Source organism: Bombus terrestris, chromosome 7, assembly GCF_910591885.1.
Source record: "Bombus terrestris chromosome 7, iyBomTerr1.2, whole genome shotgun sequence".
Classification (NCBI taxonomy): Eukaryota; Metazoa; Arthropoda; class Insecta; order Hymenoptera; family Apidae; genus Bombus; species Bombus terrestris.
The window spans coordinates 2,369,623-2,394,324 of NC_063275.1; the positions used below are offsets into that span (position 1 = coordinate 2,369,623).

Below are 24,702 nucleotides of genomic sequence, written 5' to 3' on the forward strand. Positions count from 1 at the left end.
ATCGACAAAACGCGCTGCCATCGTGGTACCAAGTAGAAAAGAAATCGCAGCATTCGCGCTGTTTCTCCGAGCCAACAGACATCTGCAACGTTGAAACCACTAGCTGTTGCTGAATATAACGAAGGAAAGTGTGGTATAGATTATTCCGACCAAATGGTTTCTTATGCCACCACAATTAGAAAGGGAATCAAATGGTACGGAAAACTTGGCATTCAACTCCTTCTGGCAATTCCTGTTGTAAACGCTTTGACGGTTTACAAAATTGCAACAAGGAAGGATATAAATATTAGAATATTTAGAGAATCATTAGCTGCAAAATTATTAGGTTTGCCTGAGAATACAAAAAATCCTTGTCTTCCACGGAGTCAGCACAATATCGCCGTTGGGAAAAACGATTCCGGAAGAAGCGTTAGACGCGCGTGCAAACTACGTTATGCAAATAAAAGACGTCGAATGGACCGAACAGAGACACGAGAGAATTTAAGGAAAACAACAACTTATTGTCCAAATTGTCTCGACCAATCTCAGCTATGTATAGAATGCTTGAAAGTTTTACATTCTAAATAAGTTTCTCGATAAACCATTTTCGTATTACTTTCGTAACAATTCAATAGTTTCGTTATTTCCTCCGGGATATCTTTTCAAATTCCTACGACGATCCTTCGCGAGTAGTCAAATAAGCGCCACCCGGAAACTTTGCTGTCACCCGAATACGAGTGTCGTGGCAGTGAACGCGTTAGCGCGTTACATCGATAGGAGGTTGAGGTCGTATGGTTGGCAAAGATCGATGGAGACGAGCGATTTCATGATCGTGGAAGTTTGCGAAAGGTGGTGGAACGCGGACCTGAACGTTGGAAGCGCGTGGCAGGGTAGACGACACGGACGAGTGGCGAAACGAAGCGCGGCCACTAGCTGTTCGTTTAATAACTTGCGCCGGTGGCGAACGATAAATAATGCAGGAGACACCGTCGTCCCGATGTAATTAACGAGAACAGTCGATACCCGGTGTGTGTCACGTATGCGCGAACGAGCGCGTAGTCAATATTTGTCATTCGTTTTAACAAAAAGAACGTTACAAAACGGTCGAATGCTCCGCGTCCAAATATTGACTATGCTCATTGACGTTCATTGATACTCTCAATTAGTGCACACTGTCGAAGCCGATCGCCGGGTAATTGGACCTCTCCGGCAAAGGCTCGGTCTTCCCGTTAGACGACGTTTCCGGTAAAAATATTCGGCCGTTCGTAATTGGCAGCTTCGTCGACCCTAACCTGCGCGATTCTTCGCTGTGTAGCTGTTGGTCCGTCGAAACTCTGCGGACCAACGTCCTCCAATTATAAACACGACGCCTTTTCCTCGGCACTTTGTTCGGTCGGCAAATTCGCCGATTGTCGTTTTTCCAAAGTGGTTTCTCGCGAATTCGCTGGAATGCCACGCGTGCCGACAGTCGGGAAACTTCGCCGCTAAAGCGGCGACCGCCGCGAATCTCGTTAACGTGGCAAAACCTAATTAACAACTTTCAAAAACGCTTTCACGTCCCATCGATTTTTTCCCTGGTCCCTCTGTCAGCCCTCGTTTCGAAGATTCGCGCGGAATATCGCGCGTCCCCTGCAACGTTCCGATCGAGCGTCGATAAAACGATTCGATCGCGCTCCACAAAATGCCCGTTGTGGACGTTCGTGTGCGTCGAATTTTCGCGCGCTCGCGTTCGATGCGATTCGACTGTACGCGAACGTAAACGATCGTTGTGAAGAACACGGTGTTCGCGATAGTCGAACGTCGTCGTGTCGACGCGTCGTGGACGCGTTACGTCGCGAAAGACGAGGAAACGGTAGGAAAGGAAAAAATAGCGGAAAAATCGTGTTCACTCACCCTTTCCTCCTCGCGAATCATCTCGGCGATGCCAGGCTTTATCTCGAGATCGTCCCCAGGAGTCGGTTGACCGGCAGCGCCTTGCTGATGGTGTTGCTGTTGTTGTTGCTGCTGCTGTTGTTGCTGTTGCTGTTGTTGCTGCTGAACGGAGAGCTGTTGGCCGTGTACGGTCAGGTGGTTGACGGAGGCGTGGGGACCGGAAGTCACGTGGCCAGGCACGTGGTGAGCGGATATCGAGTGCGAGCTCTGCTGGCCGGGCTGAGGGGGCGGCGGTGGCGGTGGCGGCAGGGGCAGCGATACCGGAAGTTCCTGGAGGTTGATCTGCGGCGTGACAGAGACGTTGGGAGTTCCGGGAGATCCGAGGGATCGCGGAGTCGAGCTGCTGGGCAACATGCCGTGAATGTCAGGTGGTACGATCACGCCTCCGCCGCCTTGGCTCGGATCTTGATCATCGGGGATGCTTCCGGAGGCGACCCGGTCAGGGCTGCAGGCCGGCGGCGGCGATCTCTCGTCCGACGTCCGACGTCGTTTCTTTCTGTGCATCGCTGCCGCGTTCGCCGCTTCCTCCAAGCTCGATCTCGACGTCAGCTCTTGCTCGTTGTTTACGTCGGCCAAGCCGCGGATCTTGAGACTCTCCGCGACCTTCAACAGCGGCCCGATTTGCTCTTGCGACACGTTTATCTCTCCTTTGTACATGAACTCTACGGCGGCCTTCAATTCCGGCCATTTGATGTCCTTCATGATGACGATCGGATGTTGGCAAGGATTGTCGAAGAAAAGCGCCTGAAAGTACGGGCTGCAGGCGGATAGCACCATCTTGTGAGCTTTCACGCTGTGTCCGTCGCAGGCCAACGTCACGTCGACGAAGCTCTCGCTCTGTAGCAGCTGATCGAACACGTTGGTCAGATTCGTCTGGTAGTTGTTCCACCTGAGGCAAAATTGCTGGGGCGACCCAGCGCCGCTTTGCTGTGTCATGTTTTCCACGAAGGATCTGGTCGTAGCGTCTCGATCGTTTCCTCTTCCGTTTCCGTTCCTCTCCTCCTCCCCTTTCTCCACCTTTTTCTCCTCCGCCTGCACCGCGTCCTCCACCACCGCCACCTCCTCCACCTCCTCCACCTCCTCCTCTTCGTTCTCGCTCTCGTGCTCGTTCTTCTCCACCTCTTCTTTCTTCGCCACTGTCGCTTCCTTCTCCGTCTCCTCTTCTTCCTCTTCTTCTTCTTCTTCTTCCTCTTCTTCTTCTTCCTCCTCCTCCTCCTCCTCCTCCGCCTCCTCTTCGCAACTTTTGGCGCGCTCCTCTACGCCCTTCGCGACTCTTTGCTCCGTTTTTCGATCAACGAAACTCTGTTCGTCGATGCTTTTACCGATCGGTGGTCGCGAACGAATCAACAGCTAGACCGCATCTGGAACACACACGTACACAAGCACGCGCGCAAAATTACGCGCGAACCACGCGCCTGTTTTTCTCGTGGGAACGCACGCGTCTGTACGTCAAACGTGCGCGGCCGCCGCGATCTTTCTGCCGAGGATCTCCCGATCGAACATCGCCGTTTTCCTTTCGATTCGTTTCACAGTCTTCTCCGTTTTCCTCACTCTCTCACTCTTTTTCTCTCTCTCTCTCTCTCTCTTTCTTCTCCTCTTTCCACCGCGTTTCTCGATCGCGATCACGGACAATCGGAATGGATCGCGCGTCGCTACGTTCGAACGCGATCCATCGAACGCATCGTTGCGGAACTCTACGGACCAAAGATTTACGCGTCGCGTCGCGTCGACTCGAATCGAAGAAACGGCTGGCGTGCGCCAGCGCGCGCGTGCACGCGCGCGACTTTCGAAAACAGGGTGACCGTAACGAGTTCCCGCGCGCGCGCGCCACCCAACAAACTCCGCTTAACGTTTCTCGCGTTTACTTCGTTCCGAGTGTCCACTTTCCTCCCCTTTATCGACGGTGTACGGTAGCACGCGGCTGTCCTTTGTATTTCGGCTGACAGATCGTCGATGTCACGGCCGGAAGATCGCGATGACAAGAAGAGTACGCAGCAACGTTGCGATTCCAAGCACCGGTTTCGCGTACTTTATATTTTCTATCAAGTCTCACCGAGTACACACCAGAAAGCACTGAAAACAATCGACGAAGAAGCACTCGGCAGCCTCGAGCTCGATCACGATGACTCTTTCTCTCTCTTTCTCTCTCTGTTGAAACGGGGAGGGAAAAACGTGTACGCGCGATAATGCGTGGCCGCGCGCGTTGCGAGGACCGATGGAGCGACACGACGAAGCGCCCACGATCTGCACCCCGTGACGAGCGCGTCGCAACTGAGAGACTCGCGGCGGCGACGGTTCGTTCGAACGGCAGTAGAGAGGTCCGTGAGGCGGCCGAGCGCCGATACCGTGTGTTTGCAGCGGTGCCAGCGCCGACTCGAGGCTCGAGGGGCGAGAGACGATGGACGAGAGACGCGAGACGCGCGGCAGCCACGGGGAGAGTGGCGCGTGGGTGCGACAGAGAGAGAGAGAGAGAGAGAGACGAGGGCGAAAAGAGAACGGCCAAGGCGGCTGGTCGGAGCGACAGGGACGACCACCGGCGAAACAAAGAACCATCGAGTGGAGCGGCTGGCGAGCGACGAAGAAGGAAGGCGGCGTCGGCGCGAGCGAAACGGTGACGCGGTGCGACGGAGACCGCGTCGAGACCGCGAAGAGAACGGGTGCGGGTGGAGGAAGCAACGTAGCTCGCGCGTCCTCGCGTTCCCCTCGCTCCGCCGTCGCATCGGCCAATCGGGAGGCTCACCTTCCGATCGGACGCGCCGACAGGCGCCGCCCCCGGAGACCGCCTCATACCGCCTCTCCTTCTTTCTTCCTCGCGCGAGCGGCCTCTCGCTTCTCTCGCCGAGAAGAAGAGAAATTCTGCCGCGGCAGATCGGAGAGGAGGCCCACCGCCGCCGCCGCCGATCGGCCTCCCGAAACTCCGATCCACCGATGACGACGAGAGGAGGTCACGCCGCACCGATGCCGCTGGTGGTGGTGGTCGCTATCGCTATCGCTGCCTCTGCCGCTACCACCGCCGCCGCCGCCGCCGCCGCCGTCGACGCCGTGGCTCGCGTTCCCGTTCCGGTTCGCGTTCGCGCCCGTTCTCGCGGTCCTACCGTGTCCTTCTCTCTTCCCGCATTCTCCTTCTTCCCCCCGATAGCCAATCCTCTTCTCTCTTCTTCCTTTCGCCGTGTCGCGCGCTCCATGTCGATCGCGACGTGGACGTTCGCGTCGATGGCGTGTGCCGCTACCGATCCTCGCTTTTTCCCACACGTCAGACTCTCTGTGCTTCGTCTTTGGCGCCGGCAACGCGCACGACGAAGGGTCGCGGTCCTGAGCTGCGGCGATCGCGCGTTTCACCCCCGACATCCTCTGAGACTTAAACGAGTGGATCGCGCGGTCAAGACGTTGCAAAATTCTATCGCGTCGCTTTCTCGCCCAACATTTCGCGGTCGCGGCAAACGCTTCGTTGCGAGTTTCCGTGTCGAGCGAACGAAACGGATTCGAATGTTTCACGTGGATTTCGTGGATGACGAAAAACCGACAACGACGCGTGGAAGAATACGGAGGAAAGAGAATACGCCGGCCTCTCGATCGGTGCACGCTTGCTAACCGGCTAATTGGATCGCGACAGAGCAGATGATTATTTAACGACAAGGACGCGACGAAACCTGGCATTTCCTCGAGACAAGCAAAAATATTAACGGTCGTATTTAGCGAGTCCTGCTTCCCGATAACGGAGTTACGGTTCGTCGGTAGAAAGGAGAGATGGCCGCTCTAATGAAATTAGAAGGGTACAAAGAGACGGTTCGCGTCTGTCCCTCCGACTCCACCAGACACTCCTAAATGGCTATTAACGCGAATTTTGGGACTATCTCGTCTCTGCCCTTACTTTCCTCCTGAAAATCGCCCGATCGCTACGCAATTTCTTCTTCCGTATTCGTTCAACCCGCCTTTAACGACCAATTTTCCGTCTCCTATTCGTACGAACCTTCGACTCGCCGCTAATAACTTCGATACCAGGTCCTAGCTTCTAGAAAGACAATTTTCCGCCGCTACTTTCGCCCGGCATCGTGCTGTCGATCGCTCGAGTACGACCGCGATATTAAAAGCGTAAACGCGCCTCGCGAACAACGATACTCGCCGCATTGCCAGAGAAGAATATCGTTCGACTTTTACGGTTATGCCGCGGGATTGCGTGGCGATAAAAGCGTAAATACGCGTTACTTCGTCGTAGCTTCCTTTTGCGCCAGCGACGAACACGCGGCTAATCGTCGACGACCGGTCGATCAATTGTCAACGAGGACTCGCCGAGAAAGACGAGATGGACGACGCTGAAATTCGCCGGATGAGAACGAGATATTCGGTAGGAAACGACGAAGCCATTCGAACGAGCGGAGATTTTCGAAAAAACAAAAGGGAACGAGCTGGTTTAGGGTAGTATCCGTTAAGCCGTGGATCATCGTAGGCTGGTAACGCAGGGGTAGCAGCGGCTATAACGCTCGTATTTCTCATATCGTTGATACTTTCAGCCGCGCAAACCGAGAGAGAAAGAGAGAGAGAGAGAGGATTGTAAGGGTGTGCGAAGGGTGGCTACGGCAAGGGGGCACAGCCATAAATTTTACTACGTAATATTGTTTAACTGCAAACGGTATACTAACGGCCTACGTTCCGGCGGAATGGAAAAATTTCGACTGGAAGAGCGCGAGAGACGCCAGCGAAGAAAACTCGAATCGTTCGACACGGTTTCCTGTCGATGGGGAACATCGGCCGGAGATTGGCCATCGTGCGTCGTTCGCCAACTTGCGAATCTTCGGGAAAACCGGACGGCGGCCTTGGGAGAGACGGGATCGCGCGATTCGCAACAGCCGACAGTACTTTCGCGACGGCAACACGCACTCTCGCAGGCCAGTTATGAAAAAATACGAGATGAAAAAAACGAGCGGAAACGGGTGAGCCAGGCCGCGGCGTACTACGAAATAAACCCGTAAAGTATCGGTGTTGGGATTTCCGCGGTTTCATTCCCCGTTACCTCGCCAGGGCCTCACGCCGCGCCGCGTAAAATCATTCGCGCGATCCTTTTCCACCGCCTTTCCACCTTTTCCACCTTTTCGCTCGGCTGCCGCGATCCTCTCCACCGTCGGCGGAACAAGAACGCGATCGCGTTCGATCTGCAATGGCGTTTGACGCGAAAAAGCAGCAAGTATGTGGCGAGTTTTTCCGTGGAAAAGATCGGGGCGAGTGGCGCTGCATACAGGGTGACTCGAAGTTAGCCATTTGCAGGGTAGATAATAGTCGCTCGGTAGGTCTCTGGTCGTTTCTCGCGGAATTACAGGGACGGCAGCAGCAGCCTTGTACGTATTGTACAAGAACTGTGAGCAAAGAGAAATATTGATGATGCTACTACCGTGTGGCTAAGCGTGCGAGCGAACGAGTGGTCGTGCGTGTGCGAGCGTGTACGCACGTGCAACGTGAAAGGACCGTGCGTACACATTCAGCCGTAGACAAACGAGGAAGAAAGAGGCAGACGGAACGCGAGAAGGTAGGCAACGACGCGACGGATAGACAGAGAAGCGAGTACGAGGGTAATAACGAAGAGAAAGATGGAGGAGGGGTGGTTGACGAAGGGGACGGGTGCACAGGAAGAACCGGCAAGGGGGAAATGACAGAAGGAGAAGAAGACCAGTTAACGGAAGAAGAGAAACAGAGAGAGAAAGAGTTATGTGCTTAATATTTTAGCATTGCGAAATTCTGCCCCTGAATCATTAATCGCCTACCGTTGCGGTGCCTAGCCGAGTCTCGCCTCCTTTTCCTCCTACCCTTTTCATTTTCCTCTCGTTCTCGCTCTTGCCTTTTACTTTCACCACCCTCTTTATTCCCCCGTACCACTCACACACCATCTCTTCTCTCTTCGCGCCTCTCTCTCTCTCTCCATCTCTTCCTCTTCGCGAGACTAGAAAACCATCCCAACGCTTGGATATTTCGGCTCTTCGCAAGCCTAGTTGTACGCTCGACGACTAAGCTGTAATTAATCAACCGATTAGCTACCCTTTCTCGTTTCTACGATTAAGATCGCGATGTCGTTGATTTAGCTACATTCGACCGTCGCTGGCTTCTTCCTCCAACGAAAGCTTTTCTCCTCCATACGAAAATCTCAGCGAGTTAAGGTTGCGCGATTGGCGTTTCGAAATTTCCTAGAAGCTCCGTTTTCTTTAGAAAACTGCCTCCGTCGTGTGTCTTCTCGAGCGTTTCGCGCCTGGTCTCTCGCCATATCGATACTTTGCGCAGATTCAACGTCGTTCGCAAAGATCGCAGACACGGCGAACCATTTTTCGATTCGACGCGACGCGGTTCTTCTCGCAAGTTGCTACGTTTCTGCTTCTACTCGCTTCTGCGTACGTCTCCTGCGATCGTCGTATTAACACTTTGACTGCCACGTTGGTCACTGGTGACCGGAACGCTTCAACTTTTTACAATTGTAAAAATTGAATGCAAATTGACAGTTGGGGCATTTCGAATATAACCGATAAATGGAAGTGCCCCGTTGAACGATTAAACGTTTTTATTAGAACATCGATAAAAAAAAAATGAGAACAAATGTTGCAACTAACGGTGCACTGTGTCGAAACGCTTTAAACATAAACGTGGCTCATCGATACGATCCGGACGATAGGTGGTCACCTCTTTGGTCCGATTCTTAGCAATTTTTCATCCTAACTGTTTAACATTTTTCTTATAGCATTCTCTGCAAAATTTTCGCGCCAGGTACGCTTGCCCTTCTTTCTTCCGCGTTTCGCGTCGCGATCTTTGTCGAATAAGTAGATTTGACGGCTCTGGTGAACGGCACTGTGCAAGGTGCGTTGCGGGTGCCATTCTAAAATCTGATACCTCGATTTTTGTTTTTCTTGTTTGTTTATAGAGTATCATCGCGTTTGAAATTGACGTATTTAACGATAACTCTGAAGCTAATTTTATATACCACTCGAGGGTTCTTCTATGTGGTGCAGAATATGCAATCATGATATATGATAAACCTACAGCACATTTTCCTCTGTCGTAATCTACCAGTACCATTGCTTCGTCGGAAACATAATTTTCTTTCCGGACCTGTACCATTTCAGCCGAATGTTTCGTCGAAATCATAAAAACAATCATGATACTGTCCACTAATATCTTCTACGCGTTTCGACAATATATTCTGCAAGTTTTGCTTACGACGAAGCAACGAATGCGAATGGTTCGTTGAAATAAACGAAGCCTTCTTACAATATGTCGCTATCAACCGTTACCAATACGCCACGGCGGTCACCCGTGACCGCCGACGAGATGAACGGTCCATTAGGGAAGAATATTGTCTTGCGTCGTCAATTTATTATTATTCTGCCATTATCTGCTTTGAATAATAAAAATACTCCGGTGGCCTTCTCATCGAAACACGTGATTTCAGCGTGGCAGTGGAAATGTTAAAAGCGAAGCACGTTTCGTTAATACGAAGCGGCAAGTTGCAGGCGGCAGAAAAATACTTTGCACTACGATGGGAGAGAAAAAAGGAGCGCGTGGACGACGCGAACGACGCACGTAAGAAGCAAGAGAACGATACCTGGGCGATAATTGGGCGAGAGACAACGCGTTCTACCAGCAGTTATTAGTCGTAGTCGCGGCAGGGCATACAGGTTGTGGGCGAGGTTAACGTTGCAGAAAGGGGTGGTATAAAAGGGGAGTGGGTGGGTGGTCGGGTGGCTGGCTTGTACCAAACAATGATATCGGGTATTTGATTTGTAACCGACGACAATACCGACTTGCGACCCCGCATTTCATCCCCCGTCTCACTTCTCTCCTCGTTCCCTTCCCTTGCGCCATTCTCTATACCTGTACCGATCCACTATACCTACGCGTCTACGTTCGTTAGGTACGCGTACATAGCCAAACGGCTACACACAGCTATCGATACAAGTACACTTTCGCGCTGTCCAACCAGCCGACCTTTCCTCTCGCGCTTTGCCTGTTCGTTCCAGATACAAACCGCGTTAATACCAAATCGTTGCGCGTGAATTCGCCGAAATGCCAATTTCTCTGGCTTTCCTTCCGGTTTACTTTGCACCGTGCATTCGACGATCATCGACTGACGGATGTTGGCGCGCGACTCGTCCTGCTCGAGAAACCGAAAGAACGAAGGAAAGGTGGAAAAGAGATAAGTGCGGGCTACCATTTCACCAACGCACGTACACGCTCACGCATTTGGCGCAACACGGCACCGGCAGCCAGGTGCGACGGACCTATTGACGTGTTAATTGCGCCTGAATAATTGAAGGCGGCCGCCACTCGACAGCGGTGTTCCGTCCTTTTAAAATGTCTGTCGATCTCGTTAACCCGCTCGGCCGGCGAGCGCAACTCGAACGAATCTTACGCGGATCGAAGCGAACTCGCTGTTGATGTTTCCAGTTTCTTACCCGGTTTCCGCTTTTCTCGCGATGCTGTAACGCTTAAGAACGCGCAATGAACAGAGAGAAACGCGACGACGTACGATCGCCGAGTGAAGATCGCCGAGTGAAAGATGACGATCGATGTTTCGGTGGAAAAGCATTGCGACGAGCGGAGGAGTTTCGTCGTGGACGCACGGCTCGCTACACAAATATCGTATATAGTTGTATGCAATCGGAAACAGGGATAATGCTCGAGCCAAAGACTGAATTATTAACGATTTAGCTGTGTATCGCCGGAAGAGAAGGGTTCTCGGTGATCGTAAGAATATCTAACCTCGACGTGGCTGCTTCTATTATTCAGCGGCTGTCATCCCCGCGTCGGGGTGAAACGCGCTACAAGAAAGCTTGAAAGCCCGATCGTATCGCTTATTTCCGATCGCTCGGCCGTCTCTTCTATTCGCGCTGCTTCTCCGTCGCTTCGTTTTTTCTCCGTCTTATATCGCCGTGGCAACTAAATGATTGCGGATTTTGCCGATACCGTCTAATGACAAAATCCGCGATCACTTACTTGCCAAGCCAATATCTCCTCACCGCGCGGAGAACAGATTTCCACTTTCGCGCGCCTGCGATGCAACGGAGGCAACGGACGATGACTCGCGCGTCGCTAAGAAACAAGCAAACCGTGCGAGGTTAATACGACGAAAAATACTTAGAGAGATTGGTTGTCAGCGACGGTGGAGACGTAACTGCTTGAACAGGGCCTTTGTCTCTCGGTCGGGACCTTAAATCGTACCCTTTTCCGGCTATACGCTGTTTACTTTTCGTCTGGTCGCCGGTTCCTCGGCCAGCCCTACGCTTACAGGTACAATTACCAGGGATAAGTCGTAGACGTTGGACTGCAAGCGATCGATAGAAGAGCGGATCGAGGGTCGAAAGCAGCTGACGCGTCGCGTCGTTGAAAAAAGTCGCGCGACTAGGCTCGATATCGAAGGAATTTGCAGATTTCCAGCGACTTTTCATCGACTCGCAAGAAGCACGCACGTCGAAATGGCCATTGATATTTAGTCGTGGCACGGTGCGCGTAAGAGGATTAAGGGTGGTCACGGCGCTGTATCGGACAGCAGCAGCCACGTCCTCGGTGGGACGTGGTGATCCCATCACACGCGACCCAAACCTCCAGACGAAACCTCGAACGTCAAGCGAATATCGTTGCAAATAGCCGAAAGATTCTGTATCGTGCTGTACTCTGAATTTCATTACAGTCAGATCACTGAATCTCGTTCGAAAGGCTGGAAAACGACTACGTATTTATCGTATAATCGTAGCGAGCAGCTGGCGACACTCGTCGAACGGTTTCACCGATAACCGAAAAATCAAAAGTGCAGAGGAAAATGATGGTCGGCTAGGAGATTAAAATAGCAAGCACGCGATTCGAACGGAACGTTTATCTATTTCTGAAACAGGGCCGTGTTTCAGAACCGCCGTTTGCATAGTCGATTTCCACCGTCGTGAAAATAGATCCACGGCAAACCGATCCGCTAGACACAATTCTATACTATATTGATAAATCACCGGCCGTTATGTCGTTATCGTAATAGCGAACATTGTATTCCGAAAGCTAGTAACCGTTCGGTTTCTATTAGAAAGAAGCTCGATGTATCGCGTTGCGTAACCGATATCCAGCGGCCAGAGCGACGAAAGTCGAATCCGATGGAAAATAAAAAGATGGAAAATGAAGAAATTCGCGATGTAGTAACCGGTGTCGCGGCACACGAGCACGGAACTTTCCAACGGCTTCGCGACGCAAAGCGCTATATCTTCAAAGCGTAAGGTCGACGCGCCTAATGTACCATCGATATTCCTATGGTTCTTCCGCCGAATGTTTGGAAGAATGCACGCGCGGCAACCGCCGCGGTACATCTAATAAACGCGTGTGTAATAGGGATATCGAAGGGCAACTAAGAAAAGGATCCGCTTGGTTTCGAACGAAGAGTCATTCTGCCTGGAGCCGCGAAGTGCGAAAGGTTCAGTATCATAGCGACGCAAACACAAGCCGAGATACGCGATTATAAACTCTCTATGGTTAATCGTAAGTGTGAATCGTATGAATTGTTGACTGGTTGATTGTTATAAGTAATAAACTTTTCGTTGAACATCAGAGTATTCCTTCTGCACCTATCACGACATACCACCTCAGCGGGATTAGACGATCGGTAGGATCGTTTGGTGTTTTGCCGCGGTATTGCACACGCGTTCTTCAGCGTCGTTGAATCTGTCTGCTGGTATCGGCGTCGCTAACGGAGACACGGGGTGTTAAGGGTTGAGGGCCTACTGGCCTGAACCCCTCCTCCAATCGATAATATACGATCCTGCATGATTCTGCTTCGCGTATCACAATGGCCCTCTGGGCAACCTATTCTACGACCTAGCAACCTCTAGTCTCGTATGTAGCGCCGATCTACCGGTCTCCGAGCTTGCGGTAGATAATGAGTGATTAGGTGATTAGTTGTCCAATATTCGATCCATCCTACTCTGCGAACCTATCTTCCTCTCGCTCGTCCTTGTTTCTCTATGATCTTTGAATGGTTGCGGCGGTGCCGTTTCGGCTCGGCTTTTCGCTCGTCCGTCGAACGTTCGTTTCGTAGAACAAATGAAAAAAAAGATAGAACGTTCTAAAATTAAAGCGAAACGATAGTTGGGTTTGTTAAGATTCGCGGCAACCGGAGCACGTCGTCGCGAGATTCGCTTCGATCAAAGGCGAACTCGCGGCTACCTTCGCCCTTGTTTGGTATCGAGTACGCGGCAAAATCGAATAATATTCGTTTCGGCTTGATATCGATCTGTAGAACCGAGGGGTTGCGCGTCCGCTCTTGTCCGAAAAACTGTCGTCGGACCGGTGTCCCTTCCACCGTGCACGCCAAGCCTGGCCCCCTTTATAAATATAACAATAATTAAATACGAGGGTCGCGGCACGACAGAGGCGACAGCGATAGGACAAAGAGGAGATGATCGTGAGAGAAGATGGCACGTAACAGCGCTGTGTCGATCCACGCGAGAATGGCATCCTAAACATCGGCCGAAAGAGAATTGGTCGGGAAAACGCGTTCGAAAGTATTTGTTTACCGCGCGATCGTCGTTTTATAGAGTCGAGTTACGCTTGACGCGAGCAATTTTATTGAAAATTCGAACGTTCGTAACTGTTATCCATCGTTTTATCAGCTTTGTAGCGGCATATGCTTCTTAGGACGTTTCGATACGAAGATGCCTCACATAGTTGTTTCGCCACAGACAATTAACACTTGATGTAATAAACAAACTCTGGACAAAGCAATTTCGCTGCTATGTGCAACCTACAACCGGCGACAAGTTCAAACCTTTCGGTACCCCTCGACCGGTATAAATAGACGATCAAGTTCTGTAGAAGTCGGTCAATATCAGTATCGAGTCATCGAGTCAGTCAGTCGAGCGAATAAGTATAAGGAAGCAAGTATAAGCAACGCTTGCGATTAACTTTGTATTCTACATTTTAAAATATCCGTAAATATAGTTGGTTAAATTAACTCGCGTCCTTATGAATTTAACCAACAACGCGTCTCAGCGTCCATCACAGGTTGTCCGAAAAGTTGCTTTCGTTTTGTAAGAAGGAAGACTAGAGGCGCGATATTTTTTCTTTTACTTTATTGAATTAGGTTCGATCCGTTTAATTCTATTGCTAGAAAATCGACGATACATAAATGGAGAAAATGATATAAAACAAAAGCTCCTGCGCGTCTATTAATTCACTCACGAAACTAAAGAAACTTTTGACACAACCTAATACACACGCTACGTAATTCTGTTACTCCGGGAAGCCAGAACCACGTAGAATTTCCACGTCAAGCTATTCGTAATCAACGAAGAAGGCTAAACACGGAGTTTCGCTTTCGAAGACGCCGAGGAGGGGGAAAAAAAAAATAGGCCGAGTCGGATTAGATGAAATGAAATTAAATTGCACGGAGTTAATAAACTAGATTAAATTAGATTAAAGCGAGTCGAATCGGAGGAAGGAGGGAGGGACACGAACGAGGCAGAGAAGAGGAGCGATCGTCGAAGGTGAAGAAGAATGGAGAGCGTAACGTCGATAATGAGAGAAAAGCGAGGAGAAATGTGGGCGAGTGAGTTAATTCGCGAAAGCGGCGAGACGAATTAAACGCGTGCGAGTTAACGCACGACGGAATCGTCGTTCGGGTCGACTCGGTCGGACGGATAGTTGAGCCGGTCGTAACCATTTAAATGCTCGCGGCTGGATAAATTGTTGTATTAGTCACGGCAAGTTTATATCAATATTCCTGGACGTTTGTACCGGCCGATGGCGAATTTACTTCGTTGCCGAGTCATCCACGGGCTACCGTCCGCTTATTATCGTCTGACCGTAGCCGTTTAAACTGTGCTGCGTTGCGCGCACGTTTGCTCGAGGCGAAAGCCTGGAAGAATAACGCGATGGAAACGTGATCGCGATCGTAAAACGGTGGAAAGCGGCGGATGATCGAGCAGAAGGACGCGGATAATCGGTGCGTTTAATCGCGTCACTGCGACAAATCGAGATCGCGTCAGAATCGGAATTGCCACACGTCACGAGAGAACGCACAGCTACGACGCGTGTGCGAACTCGAGTGCGTGCGTATGGGTGTGCGGCGCGCGTTACAGCCGTCTGACGTAATATTTTTATGATCGTTGGCTGCAATTTATCGGTGACAACATTTGCTATTTCGCTCGTCGGCTTTGTATATGCAACGGCCGTTACATCGCGAGCTATGGATATCGAGTAACGTCTTCGTTCGCCGATTTTACGATCGATTTCTCATCGATGCCGAGAATATGCAGATTCCTTCGCCGAAATTGCAACGCACGATCGACTCCGCGACTTACCTGTAGGCGCGTTACGCGATTTCGAGCGTCGTCGATACCGTTGATAGCAGACGTCGCGTTTTCTCCATGACAGGTACATCGCTCTGCTGCAGGTCCATTCGCAGCACGACGCCTTTTCTCGATCACCTGTTCGAACGTGAAACGACCAATCGTTAGTTTTCGTCTACGATAGTTCGCCTTGTTTGGAAAATCGAGCGACGCGAGTTAACGACAGGGTTAAATATAGGAGGGATGAAAGTGAAAAAGCAAGGGTAGCGATCGAGGAGCGCGAAACGCGAATTCAATAACGGCTTTTACGACGGTCGAAGAGAAAGAAGGTGGCTCATACAGCCGGCGGATGCAATTTCCATCCTTGAATTTTCTCGCATATATTAACCTGGAGAAGGGTCGACCGATCGACGAAGAACGTGAGAATAGAAACGGCTAACTGGAAGGCGCGTTATCGCCGCGTTAACGACGCTCTTAAAGAAGCAGAAGCTGCAACCAAGCCTTTTCCATTGTCCGCTGTTTCGCAGATGTCCGATCGTACGGACGCTAAGTAGTCGAAGAAACGCCGGTTGCTCTCTGATCGATCGATCGATCGATTTCCAGCGAGATACAAATATTTCCTGGATAATCTATAGCGATCGCGATCTCGAGAAAGAATCGAGAGAAACGGGCCAGAAGGAACGGAGGACGTTGAGGTTCGAGTTGGCAAGATTTTAGGCTGCAAAGAGAAATCGAAGGGAAGAAAGGAGAAGGAAAGACGGGAGGCAGGAGTTAGCGGAAAGAAAGAAGGAGGTACGGGTAGCAATGGTTACAGCAGAATAAACTCCTCAATAATGAGTTCCGCGAGTGAATTCCCTCGGCACGGAGAGGCTCGAGATAATAAAACAGAGCGACTGGGACGCAACCGAGCGACGGTGGTAGTAACGGTAGTTGCGATAGTATTGGTGGACGAGGGATGGCGAGGGTGCGGGGGTTGCACACCGGCAAGAGTAATAGTAAGAGGCAATAAAATATAATGAAATAACATCCAATCCAGGAGAGATATTGTGAAAATATTATTACTAACTTATTACTTGCTGGGCACGGTGCACCACGCTCTCTACGTTTTTCTCCTTTTTCTCCCCTTTTTTCTCTCCTTTTTTCTCCGCTCGGGTCCTCCCGCTTCGTCGGCCCCTTGCGTACGCATATCCTCTCTTTCCCTCTCTATTTTTCCCCTTTCGCTCTCTTCACCTTGCCGACCGGTTCGTTCTACCCTTCGACCGGCTTTCCTCCTACCGCAGTCTAGATGAAAATTTCCATTGAACGTGGCGGATATCTACACGTACCGCGAAATTTCATACGGCATTATCCTGGCCAATGTTTCTCGGTATTTGCCAGGCGTAAGGGAAACGCGAGGAAAAGCGGCGCGTAATTGCGACCACGCGACCCAACCATCGATCCAAAATAGTCACGCGTGTTCGATGGTTGTGTGGTCGAACGGATGAACATCCGAAAGAGCGAACGATGGCGATCGACTCGACCGGAGTATTTGAAATGCAAAGTACACGCTAAGCGGATTATCTGACAGGAAAGATCGGCCGACCGGCGGAGGAAAAAACGTGATTACGAAGCGAGATATCTAGGGAGATCGCAGTCGGTGACGACAGACGGTTATATAAAAGATAGAGAAACGTGTACGCGCACGTATACGACGTACCGTGGCGTATCGTAGCGTGTCGTGGCCGTGGCGCACCATGGCGCACCGTAGCGTACCGCGGTAGGCGGTGGTACCGGTATTCGACCAACAGCAGCACCAACGAATTGGCGTAAAGGAAGAGCGTATTAGCGGCTAGCGAAAGAGGAAGAGGCGATCGTGAGCGGAAGGGAGATGCGAGCCCGTAACAATCCTATCTGACGGTGTAAATCTCCGGCCGTTGTAACGAAGCGGCAAATCGAAACTAAACGGTAGACCATGAATGGGAAATCAGAAAATAACGTTACGGCGCGCGAGGCCGCGCACTTCCGCCAGGGACAGCTCGTGCACGGGGGGAATGTGCTCGCGAACCGCTCCACCAAGTACTTACATACGCGTTCCACGATGTCGCTCGTGCCTACTGTGTACTATGCGAACCTTCGTCCTACCTTTTCTCTCTCTCTCTCTTATTTCTCTCTTTCATCTTCCGCTTCGACGCTTTTCCCCAAAATCTATCGTCGAACGTGTACCCTGAACGTTCGCCGTCTCGTCTTTATTTCGATAATTTGTATGTTCCGTGGCGGAAAATAGCCGCGTGATATAGAAAAGTAGACGTTTGATCGAACGTAGCGTTAGATAGAAGAGAGGCCGGATCGAACGAAGAAGAAGAGATGCTTTCGGGAAATTTCGATGCGAGCTACAACGATGGCCATTATTCGCGTTAGCGGTTTACGTTGGCGGTAATTTGCAAGAGTAGAACGATTTGCCGGGACAGCTCCGCTTATATAAATAATATATCGTTATGCGAAAGAGCGCATAAGCGAGCAGCGCGAAGAAGAGAGGAGAGGAGGAGAGATGGGGTTCGTCCGTGTCCGATGCACGTGTCTTTGCAGCGAGTTACGTAAGTGCATCCCGTACACTCTACACGATAACCGATATATACGTAGATGAATACGAGTAGAACGTACACAACTTGGAAGGAAATCGGCACACGATAGCGGTCTCATGATGCAGCCTGTACGAATAGTAAGTATTATAATGTCTTTATCGTTATGGCTGGTATTCCATGCGACGTACGAATTAAATAAGATGGTCTCGTGACGTTTGCCTTCCGTTGTTAAGTAAATCGACGTACGAATCGTTGCGAAAGAGTAATATCTTTATCCGTGGAATGGCGTTTAAACGAAATAAAATTCGCGCGAGGACATTGCATATCCGTTATTAGGAAAATCGGCGCGCGACATTCTCACAATATACATACAATATAACACAGAGACATAAGAATAGGTTCTATCGACGTAACTACCATTCCTTCGAGCGCATAAATTAACTCTCCTTTTTACGAGGCTACGTTTCCGTCATTAACTCGCCGTTACGCCGCGTTTTGCCATCTTACGCATCGCTTCCAGTATCAATCAAAATTTACATTCCTAAATGTTCGTTGGAAAATGTTCAAGACGCCAATACGAAATTGTAAAGGTGTGTGCGTGCGTGTGAGTGTCGGTAGCTACGCGTACGTTAGCGCGTGGGTGGGATGTTTCCAACGCACGACGCATCGCCCGTAATTCTTTCACTTCCGCGTATCGCGCTCCTTTCTGCTTATTCGTGTACGCTCTAAGTAAACGATACGCGTCGCCGATTCTCGATCGTCGCTGGACAAACGCGTTTCCAAGTTCCGCCTTATTTTCTATTTCAATCGGCGATTTCGTTTCGCCAACGATCCGTATCGTCCAACATCGATCCCGCAACGGAAACTCTGCATATTTGCAATGGTACGCGGCGAATGTTAGCACGCATAATGCCTTTTAATTCTCACGTGTCTGAAAACGTGATCGCTTGGATTCTCTTTCTGCCGATACGTCGCGGCAGTTACGTTCCCGGTTCTGTCTCCTTTCTCCCTTATTCCGTCTTTCTGTCCGTTATGGTTTGTCTCCTCAGCTTCGACGTGATTCTCTTTCGATTCGACAGCCAACGTTTAAATTGTAAATGTATCGTTATCCCGTTGGTGGTTGGGCGGAGGTTGGCGCGCGAAAGGAATCGACTGTTAAGCGTAGGCTCGACTATCGCGTGCAAATACGTGCAACTATTTTTCCGCAGGTGGACGAACGTATGAATAAAATACAGTTCCCAGCCGAAGATTTGCCGAGTCGCCGAGTCGTTCTTCGTCGCATTTGCATCCGCATTACGAGACCGTGTATACCGCCGACTTGCGTAATATTATAATCAGCCTCGTGAAAATAAATAACTACGGCGTCTACATGATCACCTCTCTTCGCCCCTCTCACTCTTTTTACCTATTCGCTAGATAACTATCTTTCCGTTTCCTGTTGACGGGTCGCGGTAACTATGCGTATATCCATGTACATCGTGCCACTGCTACGAGGAACAAAGAATCGAGCAAACGATCCCTAGCCTTTTCCCTAAGACGATCAATCGTTCGTGCGTTTGCGATTTCCGAAAATCCACCTGTTCAAAAATAATTATCCATTCTACGATTGGATTAGATCAGCACGATTTCCGATTTCATTCCACCGACAGGTAACAACCTGTAGGTTACAGCGCCGTACGTTCGTTCCATTTTTCCTCGTTTGCAGTTTCCTGGTCGACGTTTCTCTATCAAGTTGCAAGTTTCTCGCGAAGACTGTGTGAACGTGCGTCGAAAAAGTTGGCGTCGGATCGTCTAGCGCTACTCGGTTACGCGATTCCGAAGAAGAAGTTTCACGCGTGGCAGCAAAAGTGTCGAAGAATCGGACGATGCTACGGAGAGCGTATATCCTGCGTTTCAGCATTCTAGGCGAGAATTAACGCAAATTATTCGTGCGCGGACGAGCTCGGAAGTCGTAAAAACTGAGAACAGCGATACGGTTCGCGTCCTCGTTCCCGAAAACAAAGTGATCGAGTTCGCGGTCCGACTGGCTGCCAAGCTACTTCCAAGACGTTACACATCGGGAAACCGTTGCGTCGCATCGCGTTGCATTACGTTGCGTAAGGCGTGCGTTTAGAGTACTCGCCGTTCGACTACCGATTTCAGTTCTTTCCATCCGATTCTCCACGGTTCTCTCTTTCTCCTACCCGATACCTGTCTATTCCGTGTTCTTGCACGCACGGTCTCTCGTGCAGAGAAAGAGAAAGAGAGAGAAAGAGAAAGAGAAAGAGAGAGAGAGGATCGGCAGGTAGGTACGTACGAACGCGCAAATGACAAAACACGTATTACGTGTAACTGGAGTCCGTGCTAGAGATCAATACACATAATAGAGGGTATCTATAGCGCGCGCAACCCGTGCTCATTTACTTAATTGTGTTCTATTCGGTATAACCGAGGTATGGTGTGCGACTCGTGTAGGTACGCGGCTGCCTACACCCCTCTTACCGTGCCTCGCCGCTTTGGCCACCCTTCGGAGCATTGCTCTCCCCCGCCCCGCCATGTCCCACCTCGCCCCCCGGACGCCCACCCTCCTCTACCCACGCTTCCCTCTCGTCACCACCCCCCCGCCTCGTACTCCTGGTGGTGCTGCTGCTGCTGCTGCTCCTCCTCCTCCTCCTCCTCCTCCTCCACCTCTTCCTCTTCCTCCTGTTCCCTGCTACCCTAGTCCCACCCGTTGCCCCCTCGCTACCACCCCTGATGTCCATAGGGCCGAGTGTGCGTAATATTCAGACGTATAACGTATAACGTACCGGGGCCACGTAGGTACATTGGCATCAATTTATGGGGTGGGAGGGTGCAGCAGATATATACGATCCGATAGGGTTGAATATCTCGTGCTTTTGTGCCCATCTACACCTCCTCGTTTCCATCTCTGCTCGTCTTTCTCTCAACGAGCCTCCGCCACTCTCGCTTCGTTTCGCCTCGCCTCGCCTCGCCTCGTCTCGTCTCATCTCGTCACCCCCTTCCCGGCCCTTTCTCCCATTATCTTCTTGCGTATGCTTTCTCTTCCGCGTTTCTCTCCTCCTCTCTTCCCTTCCGTTCTCGTCTTCTTCTGTCTCGCGTTATACCGCTCTCTTCTCTTCTTCAGCGTGCGCCTCGTATCGTTTCGCATCTGGCCGTTCGCCGCGAACCATCTCAAAGAGTGCTTCGACCTCGACCGCGACGCGACGCCAATCCCTCGATCGTTCGATCGAGTCGAGGATCTCTTCGAGCCGAGCGGAAACCTTGCGTTCCGTTGTTACGCGACAAAGGAAATCCTACAACAGGATGGATGGATGTGATCGCGGTGAAATTTCTTTGGGGGAAGGCTGACTCGTATCGTACCGCTACCCTACCGTACCACGATAGGAGGGCAGAGTAGAATTCAAAGAAGAACGCGCGGCCGAAGGCTTCGGATGGCGCGAATAATTCGCAAACGAGCGTAATTCGGCGTAACGAGCCGAAATTCGAGCGTACGACGACCAATGCTAATAAGCGCGCGTGATATCGCAAGAATTTTCGAGCGAGAAAATCCGAAAGCGATCCGCGGGTCAGCCGGCCGACAACTGCGACGAACGACCAACAACAAAATGTCGACCGCAATTATGCTGTAATTAACTTGGAAACGTACACATACAGGCGCGCGTACGGGCGCACGCACAATCCCCTCAGCTACGTCGTGGACAGAGCCGCGGAAACGTGTAACCCGTTGGAGAGCGAGCACGAGCGCGCGGCTGCTCGCTCACACCGACAACAAAAACACACCAACGCCCGGGCAAACGCACACATACCGCCGGCACCGGACGGTGCGGCGTGCTTCACAGGTGGTTGGGGATTTTTGTATTTAGCGGTTGGCACCGTCCGGCGTTCACGCGTTTACACGCGCCGCCTGGCTGCATTATGCATGTTTGCGGTAGCAGAAGAGAATTTAAACCAACTATCTCCGATCTATCCTCTACCGTCTGCTTTTCTCTCCCTCTAATTCCCATTTTCTCGCCACTCTCCTTCCATCCAATCGCCATCTTCCCTGCTCTTATCTTCGTTCGCCGCTGTTCCGTTCGCGCGAGCACCAAACGTCTTTGCCACTCTTGGCCATCGAAGAGCAATTCGTTGCATGCTAAACCTCGGTGGAACCGTCTACGCGAAAAGAACACGTTCGCGGCCTGAACAAGAAGAAGTTGAACAACACCTTGAACAACATTTATGCGACAAGAAGAAGCGGTGCGTAAAGGAAAAAGGAAGGCGATTTTCACGACAAGAGCATCGATCGGGTGCGGAATAAACATTTAAGCTGCGAAAGATAACGAGAATAACATCGTCTCTGCGTGAAATTACAATTTAAATTAGTATTATTATGACTTGGGCATTGTCACGTAATTACATTATTATTATACGTTTTAATACTTTATTAAATATTTATTGCTTTGTTATTGCATCAAATACGGTATTAACGACCCCCCGGAGACTCACATTTCACCGGATTTCATCGAACGCGGACGTCCTGGCAGGCGATCGCGACCAATGCAGGGGAACTTTCGAAGAGAATAGCACCAAGACGTTTCTCTGCTTTCTCTGCTCTTTCTCCTTTCTCGGTTTTGCGGATTAGACGGAAGAAGGTGAAGGAGAAGAGGGGGCGGTGCAAGGTCGAACGAGAAAGCGATAAACGAAGGGGTAGCGCAGCGTGGTCGACGATCGAGCGAGTGAACGATCGGCATTCTAACACGATGTGGCATACACACGTCGCAGAGCTGTGTGTTACGCGGATGTACGTCAAATCAAAATGCACAATCCCGGCGAATCATTTCGAATATTTCATAATGGGCGCGAAATATCATTACCTGCCGCCTGTGCGACACCCTCCGCCACTCGAGCCCACCCCACACCCCACGTGTCTCCATCCCTGGTGAATTCGCCGCCGGTGACTCCCCGCATCGCGAATATTACCCGCACAGACAGAAGCAGCGACGAACGAAAAGAGAGAGAGAGAGAGAGAGAGCCGTGAACAGCAACGAGAACCGACCCGGAGAGATGGATGGAAACACGAGGAAGCCTAGAGAAGGAAAGAGACGAATAACCGACCGGTAGATTCGTGTCGCGCGTGTACGTATAGCGAAAAACACATTGGCGAGCTTGCACACGGACGTGTGCGAACACGGTGTACGACGGGCTATGCAACCGGGACTAAATTACGTTCCCCGTAACGCGTTTAGCCGCGAATCGCATTGCGAGCGATCCGTATAACCCGAATATCGGCCGCACGCCAGAGATAGGACAGGACCGTCCGACCAACCGACCGACCGACCGAGGGATTCGTCCAGGAACGATCATTACACCCATCGATGAGAGACTTCGCACTCCATTTTCATCATCGATCTTGCCCTCCCGAGTTCTATCCTATCGAACGTTCGACAAATATTCTTTCGTGCGCAATCGGCAAACTGCGTTTTAACCTCAACGACTGCTGAAAAATATCGCTTTCCGGCGTTTCCTGCCGCTTCTCGATTAGCACTTTTCGTGTTTGCTTGGTTTTCTCGATTCTGAAATTCTGGCACGGTCGATACGCCGGTATACGGGTAGGGTCACCGTCGATCGACGTTCATCGAAGGTAGATCCATGGAACGAACAACGAGACTCATCCTAGAGACCTCGCCAGTCCACTGCGACTAGGCTTCGTTCTCTGTGCGAAATATTGGCCACTAGCTGGCCACGGTTAGCAACCGTATCGAAGAGGGAAACGCTGGAGTAGCAACGTCATCGACGATAGGAGAAGGCCAGCAGTCCAAGCAGCAGCCAGACAACGGACAGGAGCTACGGGCAACTAGGTAGGCCGCTGGACAGGCTGGCAGGCAGGCAAGCGGTAGCAGCAGCAAGGGTGGTAGTAGTAACAGCAACAGCAACAGCAACATCAGCAGCCTGTAGTTAGTAGCTAGCTGGTAGTAGCTAGACAGCAGTCAAGCACTAGTAACAGTGGCTAGCTCCTCGTCGTTCTCCATTTGCCTTCCCCTATGTCCCCCGACCTATCTAGCCAGCTGTCTAGCTATCTTTCTCGGTTCCTCTCTGGCCCTCGTTTCCTCCCTTCCTTCGTCCCTCTTCATCGACCTTCTCCACCATCGTCGTTGAAATCACCACCACCATCGTCGGTACCATCAGCAGCAGCACCGTATACACGGTACACTCTGGTACTACTCTGGAATCGCATCGCGGCCACTCCAGTTGCATTGCGGCCAACACCGATCCGCACACAACACAGGGTCCGGCTCGTCGACACATGTACCGGAGAAATACGTACGGCGCACGCATATCCATCCAGCCGGAGCAACTCGCCGAACGATGCGTACATACACGCGCATACGCGAGAGCACAGCGGCCTAGCGTTGCCCTCTGCCTCCGGCCAGAGATATCGTTAGCATGCCTTGCTAATCACGGACTCGATAATAATACCGTGATTGATAGGACGAACCCCGTCCCTTCTCTTCGTTCGCCTCCACCTCCACCTCCACCTCCATCTCTACCTTCTCGTACAACCTCCTACAACCTCCCACCCCCACCCCCGCCACCTCTACCCCTCGGACCCTCTAGCGAATCCCTACCTCTTCCTCTTCCTCTTCCTCTTCCTCTACCTCTACCTATACCTCTGCTTCTGCCTCTGCCTCTGCCTCTGCCTCTGCCTCTGCCTCTGCCTGTGCCTGTACCTCTGCCTCTGCCTCTACCGCCACCGCCACCGCCACCGCCTCCGCATCCATCTCTGCCAGTGCCTCCTCGAAACCTGGAACGTTCCACCCCTCGAGAGTGCGGCCATTGCGCCCCTCTGACTTTCTCTTGTCCATTCTTCCCCCTCCCCCTCCTGCCCGCCGCCATGCCCTTTCTAACCTCCTTTCGTCTCTTTCGCGATACGTTCCTTTCTCGCGGTTTTTCGC

At 51.2% G+C, this 24,702-nt stretch overlaps 1 protein-coding gene across 2 annotated transcripts in view; it reads right to left on the reverse strand.

The window, feature by feature from the left end:
* LOC100645196 (protein bric-a-brac 1) overlaps positions 1 to 24,702 on the reverse strand; it is a 222,409-nt gene that overhangs the window by 165,145 nt on the left and 32,562 nt on the right. The window contains exons 3-4 of one of the 2 annotated variants that reach the window (XM_012309773.3): positions 15,222 to 15,347; positions 1,873 to 3,272 (exon numbers count right to left, since the gene is read on the reverse strand). In XM_012309773.3, the coding sequence (XP_012165163.1) occupies positions 1,873 to 2,847 (975 nt within the window). In that variant the 5' untranslated portion in view covers positions 2,848 to 3,272; positions 15,222 to 15,347. Of the gene's footprint in view, positions 1 to 1,872; positions 4,271 to 15,221; positions 15,348 to 24,702 lie in introns of those variants that run through there. The other variant, XM_048407338.1, reaches the window with a different exon arrangement.